The following is a 15,987-nucleotide window of genomic DNA, read 5'->3' on the forward strand; positions in this document are numbered from 1 at the left end:
CACTTTCACTGCTACTATTCAACATAGTTCTGGAAGTTTTGGCCACAGCAATCAGAGCAGAAAAAGAAATAAAAGGAATCCAAATTGGAAAAGAAGAAGTAAAACTTTCACTGTTTGCAGATGACATGATCCTCTACATAGAAAACCCTAAAGACTCCACCAGAAAATTACTAGAGCTCATCAATGAATATAGTAAAGTTGCAGGATATAAAATCAACACACAGAAATCCCTTGAATTCCTATACACTAATAATGAGAAAGTAGAAAAGGAAATTAAGGAAACAATTCCATTCACCATTGCAACGAAAAGAATAAAATACTTAGGAATATATCTACCTAAACAAACTAAAGACCTATATATAGAAAACTATAAAACACTGGTGAAAGAAATCAAAGAGGACACTAATAGATGGAGAAATATACCATGTTCATGGATCAGATCAATATAGTGAAAATGAGTATACTACCCAAAGCAATTTACAAATTCAATGCAATCCCTATCAAGCTACCAGCCATATTTTTCACAGAACTAGAACAAATAATTTCAAGATTTGTATGGAAATACAAAAAACCTCGAATAGCCAAAGCAATCTTGAGAAATAAGAATGGAACTGGAGGAATCAACTTGCCTGGCTTCAGGCTCTACTACAAAGCCACAGTCATCAAGACAGGATGGTACTGGCACAAAGACAGACATATAGATCAATGGAACAAAATAGAAAACCCAGAGATAAATCCACACACATATGGACACCTTATCTTTGACAAAGGAGGCAAGAATATACAATGGAGTAAAGACAATCTCTTTAACAAGCGGTGCTGGGAAAACTGCTCAACCACTTGTAAAAGAATGAAACTAGATCACTTTCTAACACCACACATAAAAATAAACTCAAAATGGATTAAAGATCTAAATGTAAGACCAGAAACTATAAAACTCCTAGAGGAGAACATAGGCAAAACACTCTCCGACATACATCACAGCAGGATCCTCTGTGATCCACCTCCCAGAATTCTGGAAATAAAAGCAAAAATAAACAAATGGGATCTAATTAAAATTAAAAGCTTCTGCACAACAAAGGAAAATATAAGCAAGGTGAAAAGACAGCCTTCTGAATGGGAGAAAATAATAGCAAATGAACCAACTGACAAACAACTAATCTCAAAAATATACAAGCAACTTATGCAGCTCAATTCCAGAAAAATAAACGACCCAATCAAAAAATGGGCCAAAGAACGAAATAGACATTTCTCCAAAGAAGACATACGGATGGCTAACAAACACATGAAAAGATGCTCAACATCACTCATTATTAGAGAAATGCAAATCAAAACCACAATGAGGTACCACTTCACACCAGTCAGAATGGCTGCGATCCAAAAATCTGCAAGCAATAAATGCTGGAGAGGGTGTGGAGAAAAGGGAACCCTCCTACACTGTTGGTGGGAATGCAAACTAGTACAGCCACTTTGGAGAACAGTGTGGAGGTTCCTTAAAAAATTGCAAATAGAATTACCTTATGACCCAGCAATCCCACTGCTGGGCATACACACCGAGGAAACCAGAACTGAAAGAGACACATGTACCCCAATGTTCATCGCAGCACTGTTTATAATAGCCAGGACATGGAAACAACCTAGATGTCCATCAGCAGATGAATGGATAAGAAAGCCATGGTACATATACACAATGGAGTATTACTCAGCCGTTAAAAAGAATTCATTTGAATCAGTTCTGATGAGATGGATGAAACTGGAGCCGATTTTACGGAGTGAAGTAAGCCAGAAAGAAAAACACCAATACAGTATACTAACACATATATATGGAATTTAGAAAGATGGCAATGACGACCCTGTATGCAAGACAGCAAAAAAGACACAGATGTGTATAACGGACTTTTGGACTCAGAGGGAGAGGGAGAGGGTGGGATGATTTGGGAGAATGGTATTCTAACATGTATACTATCATGTAAGAATCGAATCACCAGTCTATGTCTGACTCAGGATACAGCATGCTTGGGGCTGGTGCATGGGGATGACCCAGAGAGATGTTATGGGGACGGAGGCAGGAGGGGGGTTCATGTTTGGGAATGCATGTAAGAATTAAAGATTTTAAAATTAAAAAAATAAATAAATAAAGGTAAGAGGAGCACTGGAAGACTTTTAAGCATTAAAGTTTCAAGATGTAATTTCTGGTTTAAAAAATCACTTTCTGGCCAATAGGTTGAGAATAGACTAATTGTAGGGAGAGGAAGAAGACAGAGAGACAAGTTAGGGGTATACTATATAGTAGTCCAGGCTAAAATGATGGAGGTATGGATTAGAGTTGTGGGGGCTTCCCTGGTGGCTCAGCAGGTAAACAATCCACCTGCAATGTAGGAGACACGGGAGATGCCGCTTCAGTCCCTAGGTTGGGAAGATAACCTGGAGGAGGAAAGGAAAACCCACTCCAGTATTCTTGCCTGAAAAATCCCATGAACAGAGGAGCCTGGCAGGCTGCAGTCCAAAGGGTCATAAAGAGTCAGACACAACTGAGCAACTGAGCAGTAAAAGTATGGTGTTAAGTTTGTAGACGTGGAAATGATAAGACCCAGAATATGAGCGTACTCTGAAGGCTGAGTCAAGAGTATTTACTGACATATTGAATTGGGGTTAAGAGAAGAAAGGAAATAAAAATGATTTAAGCTATCAGACTATCAAATTTTTGGTATATCAACTTAAACATATTTTTAAGAAATTACTCAAATCAAGCCCTGGCTGGGAGTTGGGAGAAGGTTATCATAGGTAAGTCACAGGTACAATTTTGAGGAACAAATTCCTGTTCTTTCACAGGAACAAAAGAAGTAGGGACCACACCTAAACCTGCCATTTGCTATAGAAATCAATGATGGAAACTATACTGAACAAGTGACAAGTCTATAGAAGCATTAGAGCTATTCAGATAGTTCAGTAGGTAGCATGCTCATCTTTCAACCTAATATTCTTTGGTTTAAGTCAGGCAAAAGACCTCAATTTCTCCTCTCAACTACAATATGAATTCCTGGAGGTCAAATATCCTATCATTTAATATATAGCAGAAACTCAAGCAATGTTTGATAATGACAATAGTCAAACAATGATTAAGTATGAAATGTGACCAAGTAAAACTGAGTATAAAACCCTTTGTAATAATTACCAGCCTTAGTTATTGACTATCTATGTTACCCTATGTTATTTTAACTTAGAAAGTCAACAACAGAGTACTTTATCCAGATATTATTTTATCTTTCTCCAGGCAACAGAAAAAATATTACTTATTCATTAAGCTGGAAAGAAATAACTACTATTAATTACATTCTCCTTTAAAAAGTTATAATTTTAGATCACCATTATCCAGTGAAACTGCAAAGGTGCAGAGGTCACTACACAGATGGATGACAAAAAGTAGTATAGACTTCCTACTTTACTAAAAGTAGTACCAACAGTACCTAGATAGATCTAAACTGTTCTTGATGACTAAAGTAAATAATAAACAAAATTAGATATGTCTGGAGATTTCATATAGTGGAAAGTAAAGTCAAGATAAGAACGCACAAAGCAACAGAAATATTTAAACACTGCAGCTCTGAAACTGGCACAAGCACCTTAAGGCTTCAATTATCTAAAGCACTCTTTATTCTATTCAATATTCTTAATACTAAAATTTGTATTTAAGTTTATACCTTTCATTGATATCTGAGGTTTTCAATATATTAATTGCTGAAAGCTAAGATTTTACTCCAAGCTTACTTACTCCCAACCTGCACTTTACCAAACTAAATAGCTTAAGTTTCCTTGCACATACTATATTACTATATTGAAAATCATGCTTTCAAAACCTTTTAATTCACTGTCTTACTACTTTTTTTACTCTTTAATCTGGATAACTTCTATTTATATTTCAAAACTCATGTTAGGGCTAAAAAAAAAATGTCAAGGTATTATCTCCTCTAGAAAACCGTTTCTATAATAATTCTTTTACTCCTTAACTAAGCCAAATTAACGTTCTCTCTCTGCTATGATCTCATCATTTTTTATGCAAATTTTCATCACCATACAGTCGACCCTTTCTATAGGCAGTTGACTCCAAGACCTCTAATGGATACCAGAATCCATGGATACTTAAGTCCTTTATATAAAATGGCCTACTACAGTGGGCCCTCCATATCCACAAGTTCCATATCTGTGAATTCAACCAACTGTGGGTCCCTCGGCTACAGAAGGCCTGATGTACTTAGTACATGTTAATGACCTATGATACTACAGTCTCCTCCTCCAGACTATAATTCCTCAAGGAGATAAACCATGACTCACTAATTCTTTGTACCAAACTGAACCCATATTAAACGATGTAGTTTATCCCTACTATAAACACTACCACAGGTTGATTACATTCTCTTCTAATGACATTTTTATTCTAGTTTAGGTACCTCAACCATCACAAACTCATAAAAACCTCATGTCTACAGTGTGTATGTGCATGTGCACGGACAACACACACATATGCACAAACACATGAGCAATCTCCCATTCTCCCTTTCATTCATGTTTACCATCAATATTCATCTAACTGAAGCTAATAATAAACCAATAAAACCACAATCTAGTCATACACAAAGACCATTTTTATCATTTTCAACTACTTCACCTTCTCAAATGATTATGTAGCCCCTTGAATTTCCTGTATTTAATGCTGCGATTCATGGGGTCGCAAAGAGTCAGACACGACTGAGCAACTGAACTGAACTGAATGCTTTTACAACTGGTTATTTCAGCATTGCAGTATTCTGCACACAATAACTTCTTTTTTGTTATGGGAAAAACATACAAAACACAAATTTTACCATTTTAACCATATTACGCTCACTTTTCAGTGCCATTAGGCATACTTGCAATAATGTGCAACCATTACCACCATTCGTTTCCAGAGCTTTCTCACCATCCCAAACATAAACTCTGAATCCTTAAATAACTCTCTCATTCCCCAGTTCCCCCAGCCCTTGATAACCTGTCTACTTTCTATTGCCATAAATTTGCCAATTCTAGGTACTTCAACCTTTTGAGTCTAGCGTATTTCACTTAACACAATGTTTTCAAGGTTCATACATCTTGAGGCAGAATTTCATTCCTTTTTAAAGCTGAATGATATTCCATTATATGTATACATCTTATTTGTATACACTTTATTAGTCACTGGTTGATGGACATTTGGTTTGTTTCCACATTTTGGCTACTGTGAATAATGCTGCTATGAACACTTGTGTGCAAGTATCTGTTTGAATCTCCACTCTCAGTTCTTCTGGGTATATACCAAGAAGCAGAATTTCTGGATGATATGGTAATGCCAAATTTAGCTTTTTGAGGAACCACCACATTGTTTCTCAAAGTGACTGCACCATTTTATATCCCTACCATAAATGGATTAGGATTCTAATTACTCCATCCTTCCCAATTCTTTTCTTCCATTTATTTAATAATAACTATACTAACAGTATGAAGTGATAACTGTGTTTTTGATATGTATTTCCCTAACAACTAGTGATGTTGAGCTCTTGCTTATTATATCTCTGTATCTTTGGAGAAACATCTGTTCAAGTCTTCTGCTTAATTTTGAAATGATTGTCAGCTTGTTTTTTTCTTGTTTAGTAAAAATATCTTTTTAAAACTTGATTTTGGTGAAAACATTTGAGCAGTTCAGCAACAATGGTATAAATATTAAAAATGTTTATTTTCAATATTTCTCCATCAAACAACTTTAAAAAATATAAAGTAACTATTCATAGAAAAATATGACAATAAAATATACTGATATATTTCCTAATAAAAAAATGGATAATCTTACCTAGAGTCTTGATTATTAATTAGTAATTCAAGGTTTTGGGCTGATGATGAATCTATCATGGCTGTCTGTTCACTACCCTGGAAACAAATCTTTAGCGATTTTGGTGCGTAAACTGAATTTTGAATAAATTCAACATATTTTAATAAAGCTGCAACAGCTGCAAGGCAGTAATATCTGTAAGGTAACCGATGATACATCACTATAAACCTCTGCAATAAAAGTATTGCTATAAAGGAAAATATTTATTTTACTTTTAATAGCAAAATTATAAATATTTGCATAGCATTGCCTAAATTCAAAGGGAAAAAGCACTCCAAGTGTTCCTCACTTTTGATGACTAGTTAAATTACCTCTAAAGCATAAAAGTTGATAAAAACAGACAATTTTCTGAAGTCTGAGACTTAAAGAATAAAGTTATAAAGAATAAAAACTGGATTGCCAGTAAGTCACGTTAGAATTCAACATTCAATGGTGCCATTCTAAGAACATATTCAAATAATATTGAGAAAGTCTGAGGGTTTAAAAGATACAGTCAGGAGACCATAATGTATAGGAATGTACCTCATTCTTATATACATCCTATAATGTATAGGATCTTGGTGAGAAAAGTCGTCATGATTAACTTAGTGAACAAATAATCCTACCTGGCTCAAAGAAAGTGTCTATTCAGCAAGTTCTAAAAAATATCTATTCCAGAAGTATCATTTCCTGTCTCATTTCGAAGGGGTAAGGGTGTGAAATAACAGGAACACAGCTTTACCTGTGTTTCACTTCTGTGCCCTCACATTTCTAGTAGCTCTGGCTACTTAAGCTTTTCCTCTCAAAGTAAAGTGAGCAGCAATGATTAGGGCAATAGATTATGACTAATTTGGAGAAATTCTATATAAATTAAGTCAGCAAGATATGCCCTGTGTATAAATTTCAGTTAATTACTTTACTATTCAGTAATTACTGAGTGTGTTTTATGAAACTTTTCTTGGCATTTTTCTCGGTGGTAGGTATATAGCAAAGAACAAAACAGACAAAAGACCTTTCCCTCCTGGAATACACACTAGGGACTTACTACTTCCCCCAAATCTTAACTTACTTGGACTGAACCTCCATTAGGACAGTGTTGAATTCTGCTATGCATAACTGTTCAATGTATTCTAGTCCTTTTGTTTCATTGAAGTATTTCCTTTGAATAGTAGTGAAATTAACATTCTGAAAAGAATTTTTAATTTCAAAATAAATTTTAAGTTTCATGCACTTGCCCGAAACTGCTTTCTCAAACACATGCTCATACATGGGTAGGTAGCTTTAAATATTGTGCAAAACTTATTTTTCATTATTTATTATTTTCTAGAGTTAAATAAGTTTTTCTAGTTATTTGCTAAGTGAATTTGAGTAGTCTGTAGCTCTTATTAATCTATACTCACATGAAATTTAAGTACAATAATAAAAAAATGAGTCTCTGACTTCTACTAACTTTATTCTACAGCAACAACAAAGGTTTTACATTCAGCATCATATTGGGCTTCCCTGGTGGCTCAGCTGGTAAAGAATCCGCCTGCAGTATAGGAAACCTGGGTTCGATCCCTGGGCTGGGAAGATCCCCTGGAGAAGGGAAAGGCTACCCATTCCAGTATCCTGGCCTGGAGAATTCCATGGACTATATAAACCATGGGGTCACAAAAAGTCAGACACGACTGAGTGACTTTCACTTTCAATATATTATCATAATTGAGAGAGGGTAAATATTATAATATACTAGTTGGGAAAGCAAAAAATACCAATTCCAGATATCAAATCTATGAAATATTATCTACATGAGGTGAATTTAATTTATAGAATAAAGAAAAGGAGATAATGGAACTTTTTTAAAAAGAGCAAAATTTAAAAAAGCATGCAGTCACAAAATAAAAGGTCTGCTTATTTTGAATAAAAGTATTAGGTTAAAAAGGCTGTATATTAGCAATGGACTCTGAAAGAGTTGTAAGACTGAAAAAGTCACAAGCAGGTATGGAATTTGATAGGTCTCAAGACTATTTGAACAGTTATCTCATTTAATCTTCCCAATATAACTCTATGACATAAGTCATATTTATCTACAATTTTCCTCTAAGTTAAATTCTGAGAAGCCAAGTAACTTTTCTAATATCAAAGAATTGACATATGCCAGAGCTCAGACTTGAATTTAGATTTCTTTGACTACAAAGTCCATGTTTCTTCCATTTCATACTGCTTATTTAATTGAGGTCCTTTTATGATAAGTGTGATAACAATGTTAACAACAATAATAACATTGTTTTTTTTCCCCTCTGCTTATGATTCTTTCATACAAAATATTGAGGTGGCCAAAAAGTTCATTTTTCATGTTATAGAAAAACCTGACCAAATATTTTGGCCAACTCAGTATTTCTATAGGACTTCCCAGGTGGTTCAGTGGTAAAGAATCTGCCTGTCAATGCAGGACATGCAGGAGACACATGTTCAACCCCTGGTTCAGGAAGATACCCTGGAGAAGAAATTGGCAACACACTCCAGTATTCTTGCCTGGGAAATCCCATAGACAGAGGGGCCTGGCAAGCAACGGTCACAGGCTCGCAAAGAGCTGGACAAGACTTAGTGACTAAGCACGCATGCAATACTTCTATGGCTCTCTCACTCTCACTCCTTTCAAGACTTTACCCAAATGAAACCTCACCAATGAGACCATTTCTGATTACCCGATATAAAATACCAGTTTTCTAGGAGATAGATACTATTATTGTCCTTATTTTACTGATAAATAAAAACTGAAGTTTAAAGAGGTTGGATGGCATCACCAACTCAATGGACATGGGTTTGGGTGAACTCTGGGAGTTGGTGATGGACAGGGAGGCCTGGCATGCTGCAGTTCATGGGGTCACAAAGAGTCAGACAGACTGAGCAACTGAACTGAACTGAACTGACAAAGGTTGAGTAACTTAACTTGCACACAGTCATTTAGAATCAGAATTTGAAACCACAACTGTCTGGCTCATCTGTCCTTAAGCACTAGGCCATATTGCCTTACATCTCAAGGGTAGTAGATATATGTTGTTTTCACCTTCAGAGAATTCATCTATCCCACATTTTATGTTGCTCTGTCCATTTAGGGCTGTCAATTACAGTACTCTGTGCTCCAAAGCAAAAAGTCAGTGACCAGGGATTAATCAATCATAGTGCTTCTACCCCCAGAAACAGAGATTAATATAACATGTGGGAGCATGAACAAAACAGTAACAGTTCAGGGTCCTTCTCTCGAATTCATATATGGACACTGGCTGCTAAGTCGCTTCAGTCATGTCCGACTCCGGGCGACCCCAGAGATGGCAGCCCACCAGGCTCCCCCATCCCTGGGATTCTCCAGGCAAGAACACTGGAGTGGGTTGCCATTTCCTTCTCCAATACATGAAAGTGAAAAGTGAAAGTGAAGTCGCTCAGTCATGTCCGACTCCTAGCAACCCCATGGACTGCAACCTACCAGGCTGCTCCATCCATGGGATTTTCCAGGCAAGAGTACTGGAGTGCGGTGCCATTACCTTCAGGAAGAAGTTACTTTTCTGCCTCCTGTATACTCTGGAAAACCCCCTTATTACCTAAAACATTTTTCTTTTTCAAAGTATATAAGTAAATAAGTGAATTCTTCATCATCTTTATTACATGTATTCAGTTCAGTCACTCAGTTGTGTCTGATTCCTTGTGACCCCATTGACTGCAGCACACCAGGTGTTCCTGTCCATCACCAACTCCCAGAGCTTGCTCAAACTCATGTCCATTGAATCGGTGATGCCGTCCAACCATCTTATCCTCTGTTGTCCCCTTCTCCTGCCTTCAATCTTTCCCACTACTAATTATATGTATTAGTAGTCCCTTAGCTTAGAACTTGTACTTAGTGAGTACTTTATGGTAAATATAAAGTTACTCAAATTATTGTTCTTTAATATATTAGAAAATGAATTTTTAAAAATACAAAGATCTTGAATGTTACTATTGAGAATAAAAAAACCACTTACCTTAAAATTTTCTGTGATAAGAGTAAACAACTTGGTTGAATTCCCCACAACACAAGCAGTATTTGACATTATTATTTCCAAAGGTGATAAAATTTTAAGTTTAGTGATGACCTAAAATTGTTTGAATAAATAATCTCTTAAATGTAGGCTTAGGAGTCTCTAAAACCAAAAATGTTTCATATTTTTCTGAGAGATAAGTGCTTATAATTAATTCAGAGATACACAAAATTACAACTGTCCTAATTATATATTTTAGTTAAATATATTTCTAATGATGCTATGTTAAACATACATTCTATAAAATTATAAATATATTATCATAAACATAGGCTGTATTTTACTCATAATAGTTTATATCAGCTGTAAGCCCCCAAATAATTTGAACTTATCAAGTAGGCATTCCTTAAAAACAATTTTTTTTAATAAAATCATCTACTTGGTATTTTATTCATCTCCATGAAAAACATAAACATTCAGTAGCTAACTATGTTGACTCAATCAGTATGGCCACACTGGTATAGCTTAGAAGCTGAAAAGTACAGAAACACAGATGAGAAACATCCGTTTATGACTGATGCTTTTCACAGTGTAAGGTAAATTCGAACTATCCTAGACACAAAAATTCTTAATATGTCAAACATTCCAGTTTTAAAAAAACCTTTTATCCTATCATTTTTAAATTGCAAAGAAATGTGAAATACCCAGATACATAGTACTAATATCATTTAGGTTGTTAAGTATATTTAAAAATTAATTATTAGGTAGAGAGAAGAAATCTACATACTAGGGAACCAAAAAGGGGATGAGAGAAAGAAATAAAGACTAATAAAACATTAAAAATAACATAGTATTTAATATTTTTTCTTAATAGAATTCAAATCAAATAACTTTTTAGAATATAGAGATTAGGAATAGACTTCCCATGCCTGACAAGTCACACAAATTCCCATGACAACAGACCAGTGGCCCAAATTAATGATGAGAGATAGAAAGTGAAGGCAAGAAGTTGAGGGACTAAATTAAAACTGATCTAAAACACTAGTCTCCCTTATTTCTAGAATATAAAATTAAAATACATTTCAGTGGAAACAACCCTTTGGAGATAGCATTATGACACATGCTATTTTTGGAATAAGTCCAGGAATTATTAGACGATATTAATTTTAGAAACAGTAATAGTAATTTGGAATATTCAAATAACAGAAAAACATGTTATTTCAGAACAAAATAATATTTAAAAATTAAAATCAGATGTAAAAAATGTTTCTTTTAATTCAGAGTAACCTAGATTGGTGCAATAATGAATAACCATTATTCGAACAAAAAGTAAACTAATTAGGGAAGCACTGACTTGAAAAGCTTCAAAGTACCCTCTAGATGAACCATTTTCTAGGAGTATAAATACTTACCTTTGCATATGTTGTATTGTCCGCAAACTGAGATAATACAATTTGTGGGCTTTTTAAATCAATACTTGCCATTCCTATTTCACCTCTGGCAAGTCCTCTCCCTTCTACAACAGCTACAATAACTGAAGGAGAGTGTGCAGAAACTGCAGATGAGGATGTAGCTGTCAAAATTGTTGAAAGAAAATATATAAACATAATACTTTGTAGTTCTTTCTCATAAGATCTCAAAGCACCAAATCAATGGCAGAGTTTTAATACCAAAAAAAAAAATCTTATTTTCCTCATCAAAATAAAATCTTTCCATATCCAGACCAAATAAAAATATTAATTCTCTATTTTGCCAAAACTTAACTTCACATTTAGAAATAATAAATTACATATTGTCTTATTTTGCATTTTACTGGAATGAAATCATAAAGAAACACTAAATTTGGATAAGAAAACATTATCTTATTTTATCATTTAAAAGCTATATGAATTTGAGCAAATTATTTCATAATAAGTAATCAAAAATCACAAAATACAATGTAACAACTGCCCTATCTGACTGAAGAGGTAGCTGAAAGGATCAAATGGGATAATATACACAAATACATTTTATATAGTATAAATCATACAGCTATAAACTGTAGTAACTAGATATCTGTATAAGGTTGGATATTTTATTAATGTGCCAAGAATGTTCAAAGTTCTTTATTGAATTAACTTTGTCACCATGATTCTATCAATTGTTGATGTTCATTAGCTAAGTCATCTCCAACTCCTTGCAACCCCATGAACTGTGGCACACAGACTTCCCTATCTTTCACTATCTCCTGGAGTTTCCTCAAACTCATGTCCATTGAGTCAGTGATGCCATCCAACCATCTCATGTTCTGTTGCTCCCTTCTCCTCTTGCCCTCAATCTTTCCCACCATCAATCTTTTCCAGTGAGTTGGGTTCTTCACATCAGGAGGCCAAAGTACTGGAGCTTCAGCTTCGTTATCAGTACTTCCAGTTAATACTCAAGGTTGATTTCCTTTAGGTTGGACTGGATCTCCTTGCAGTCCAAGGGATTCTCAAGAGTCTTCTCCAGGACAATTTCAAAGCATCAGTTCTTTGGCACTCACCCTTCCTTATGGTCTAATTCTCAAATCCATACATGACTACTGGAAAAACCACAGCTCTGACTGTATGGACCTTTGTTGGCAAAGTAATGTCTCTGCTTTCTAATTTGTTGTCTAGGTTTGTCATAGCTTTTCTTCCAAGGAGCAAGGGTCTTTTAATTTTGTGGCTGCAGTCACCATCCACAGTGATTTTGGAGCCCAAGAAAATAAAGTTTGTCAGTTTCCACCTTTTCCCCATCTACTTGCCATGAAGTGATGGGACTGGATGCCATGATCTTAGTTTTTTAAATGTTGAGTCTTTAAGCCAGCTTTTCTCACTCTCCTCTTTCACACTCATCTAGAGGCTCTTTACTTCCTCTTCACTTTCAACTATTAGAGTGGTATCATCTGCATATCTAAGATTTTTGATATTTCTCCTGGCCATCTTGATTCCAGCTTGGGATTCATCCAGCCTGGCATTTCACATGATGTACTCAGATAGAAGTTAAGTAAGCAGGGTGACAATATACAGCCTTGACATACTCCTTTCCGAATTTTGAACCAGTGTTCAGTTCTGACTGTTGCTTCTTGACCTACATACAGATTTCTCAGCAGGCAAGTCATATGGTCTGTTATTTCCATCTCTTTAAGAATTTTCCACAGTTTGTTGTGATCTACACAGTCAAAGGCTTTCGTGTAGTCAATAAAGCAGAAGTAGATTTTTCTGGAATTCCCTTCTTTTTTCTATGATCCAACAGATATTGGCAATTTGATCTCTGGCTCCTTTGCCTTTTTAAATCCAGCATATACATCTGGAAGTTCTTGGTTCACTGCTGAAGCCTAGCTTGAAGGATTTTGAGCATTATCTTGCTAGCATGTGAAATGAGTGCAACCTAATGATAATTTGAACATTGTTTGGCATTGCCCTTCTTTGGCACTGGAATGAAAACTGACATCATCCAGTCCTGTGGCTACTGCTGAGTTTTCTAAATTCGTTGACATACTGAGTGCAGCACTTTCACAGAATCATTTTTTAGGATTTGAAATAGCTCAGCTGGAATTCCATCACCTCCACTAACTTTGTTTATGTAGTGCCTCCTATGACCCATGGCTTCCCACTCCAAGATGTCTGGCTCCAGGTGAGTGACCACATCATCGAGGTTATCCGGGTGATTAAGACCTTTTTTGTATTTGATTCCATCAGTAGACATCATTAATTTCTCCATTTACTTCTAAGGAGATTGAACCTTGAATAGAACTGGTAGAATTTGTACACAGGTGGTCTGAATCCCAGACGTGGCACTAAAACAACTATATGTATTACTGATTTTTAAATTTATGCCTCACAGACCATAAATATTCAGATAAGTAGTTTAACCTTTTTAAATACCAAACGTTTTAAACAAAGTTGTTATAAGAATTCAATGTAATACAGAACAGCTTTATAAAGCATATGAAATTATAAGGCATCCTGAAAGATGATGCTGTGAGAGTGCTGCACTCAATATGCCAGCAAATTGGGAAAACTCAGCAGTGGCCACAGGACTGGAAAAGGTCAGTTTTCATTCCAATCCCAAAGAAAGGCAATGCCAAAGAATGCTCAAACTATTGCACAATTGCACTCATCTCACACGGTAGTAAATTAATGCTCAAAATTCTCCAAACCAGGCTTCAACGATACGTGAACCGTGAACTTTCAGATGTTCAAGCTGGTTTTAGAAAAGGCAGAGAAACCAGAGATCAAATTGCCAGCATTTGCTGGATCACCAAAAAAGCAAGAGAGTTCCAGAAAAACATCTATTTCTGCTTTATTGACTATGCCAAAGCCTTTGACTGTATGGATCACTATAAACTGTGCAAAATTCTGGAAGAGATGGGAATACCAGACCACCTAACCTGCCTCTTGAGAAACCTGTATGCACGTCAGGAAGCAACACTTAGAAATGGACATGGAACAGCAGACTGGTTCCAAATAGGAAAAGGAGTATGTCAAAGCTGTACATTGTCACCCTCCTTATTTAACTTCTATGCAGAGCACATCATGAAACACACTGGGCTGGAAGAAGCACAAGCTGGAATCAAGATTGCAGGGAGAAATATCAATCACCTCAGATATGCAGATGACACCACCCTTATGGCAGAAAGTGAAGAGGAACTAAAAAGCCTCTTGATGAAAGTAAAAGTGGAGAGTGAAAAAGTTTTAAAGGGTTTAAAGTGAAAAAGTTGGCTTAAAGCTCAACATTCAGAAAACGAAGATTATGACATCTGGTCCCATCACTTAATGGGAAACAGATGGGGAAACATTGGAAACAGTGTCAGACTTTATTTTGGGGGGCTCCAAAATCACTGCAGATGGTGACTGAAGCCATGAAATTAAAAGACGCTTACTCCTTGGAAGGAAAGTTATGACCAACCTAGATAGCATATTGAAAAGCAGAGATATTACCTTGCCAACAAAGGTCCATTTAGTCAAAGCTATGGTTTTTCCAGTGGTCATGTATGGATGTGAAAGTTGGACTGTGAAGAAAGCTGAGTGCTGAAGAATTGATGCTTTTGAACTGTGGTGTTGGAGAAGACTCTTACGAGTTCCTTGGACTGCAAGGAGTTCCAACCAGTCTATCCTAAAGGAGACCAGTCCTGGGTGTTCATTGGAAGGGCTGATGCTGAAGCTGAAACTCCAATACTTTAGCTACCTCATGAGAAGAGTTGACTCACTGGAAAAGACCCTGATGATGGGAGGGATTGAGGGCAGGAGGAGAAGGGGATGACAGAGGATGAGATGGCTGGATGGCATCACTGACCTGATGGGCATGAGTCTGAGTGAACTCCAAGAGTTGGTGATGGACAGGGAGGCCTGGCATGCTGCGATCCATGAGGTTGCAAAGAGTCAGACATGACTGAGTGACTGAACTGAACTGAACATATTTAAGGTTTTTTTCAAAGAAGCAAAATTGTATTTTATTCCCTTTAAACCTTTCAATATAATTTTTTCCCCTCCTTCCCTCCTTAATCTAGAATCCTTTTTCCTTTTCTATTCTTCTATTATAACACTTACAAAATTGTTTACACATTTATGCTATCTTAGTCAGTAGTCGACTTAAGAGTTCATTTAAAAATCTATGTGTCTAAATCTCAGAACCTTTTTTGCCATGAAGGCTTTGTTATTCTTGGTGATTGAGTTTATATTAGATCTACAGAAGTCAGTTTAAGTTCTGCAATCAAATACGATCTTTTCATTTTTAATTGGAAACTATATATCAAGTTTCAGTACTTGGAAATTCAGTACACTCAGAAGACATCCCCCTTAAACTTTCAAAAAAAAAACATTTTCACTGTTATCTCTCTGATATAAGTAATATTAAAATGAGCATCATAGTACATAAAGCTTTTTTCTGGGTCTCATATTACTTCCCTAAATTGGCTCCTTAGAAGTCAAATTACTTCTGGATGGAACAAAGGAAAACTTTTAAAGGATGTCACATATATTGCCAAATTTCTTTTCATAATTGTACCCACTTTTAATTCTATCAACTGTATATGAGAAAAACCAATCTTACTGAATCCTTACCATTACTAATCCCTGCAATGTATTGTTATTTTTGTTATTATTATTA

At 35.7% G+C, this 15,987-nt stretch overlaps 1 protein-coding gene across 1 annotated transcript in view; it reads right to left on the reverse strand.

Moving 5' to 3' along the window:
* The window catches only part of MSH4 (mutS homolog 4), an 85,241-nt gene that overhangs the window by 53,859 nt on the left and 15,395 nt on the right, over window positions 1-15,987 (reverse strand). The window contains exons 3-6 of the mRNA XM_068966161.1: window positions 11,289-11,449; window positions 9,880-9,990; window positions 6,948-7,063; window positions 5,861-6,034 (exon numbers count right to left, since the gene is read on the reverse strand). Coding sequence (XP_068822262.1) covers window positions 5,861-6,034; window positions 6,948-7,063; window positions 9,880-9,990; window positions 11,289-11,449 — 562 coding nt within the window. The remainder of the gene's footprint in view (window positions 1-5,860; window positions 6,035-6,947; window positions 7,064-9,879; window positions 9,991-11,288; window positions 11,450-15,987) is intronic.

This window comes from Capricornis sumatraensis, chromosome 2, assembly GCF_032405125.1.
Source record: "Capricornis sumatraensis isolate serow.1 chromosome 2, serow.2, whole genome shotgun sequence".
In the NCBI taxonomy this organism is placed as follows: Eukaryota; Metazoa; Chordata; class Mammalia; order Artiodactyla; family Bovidae; genus Capricornis; species Capricornis sumatraensis.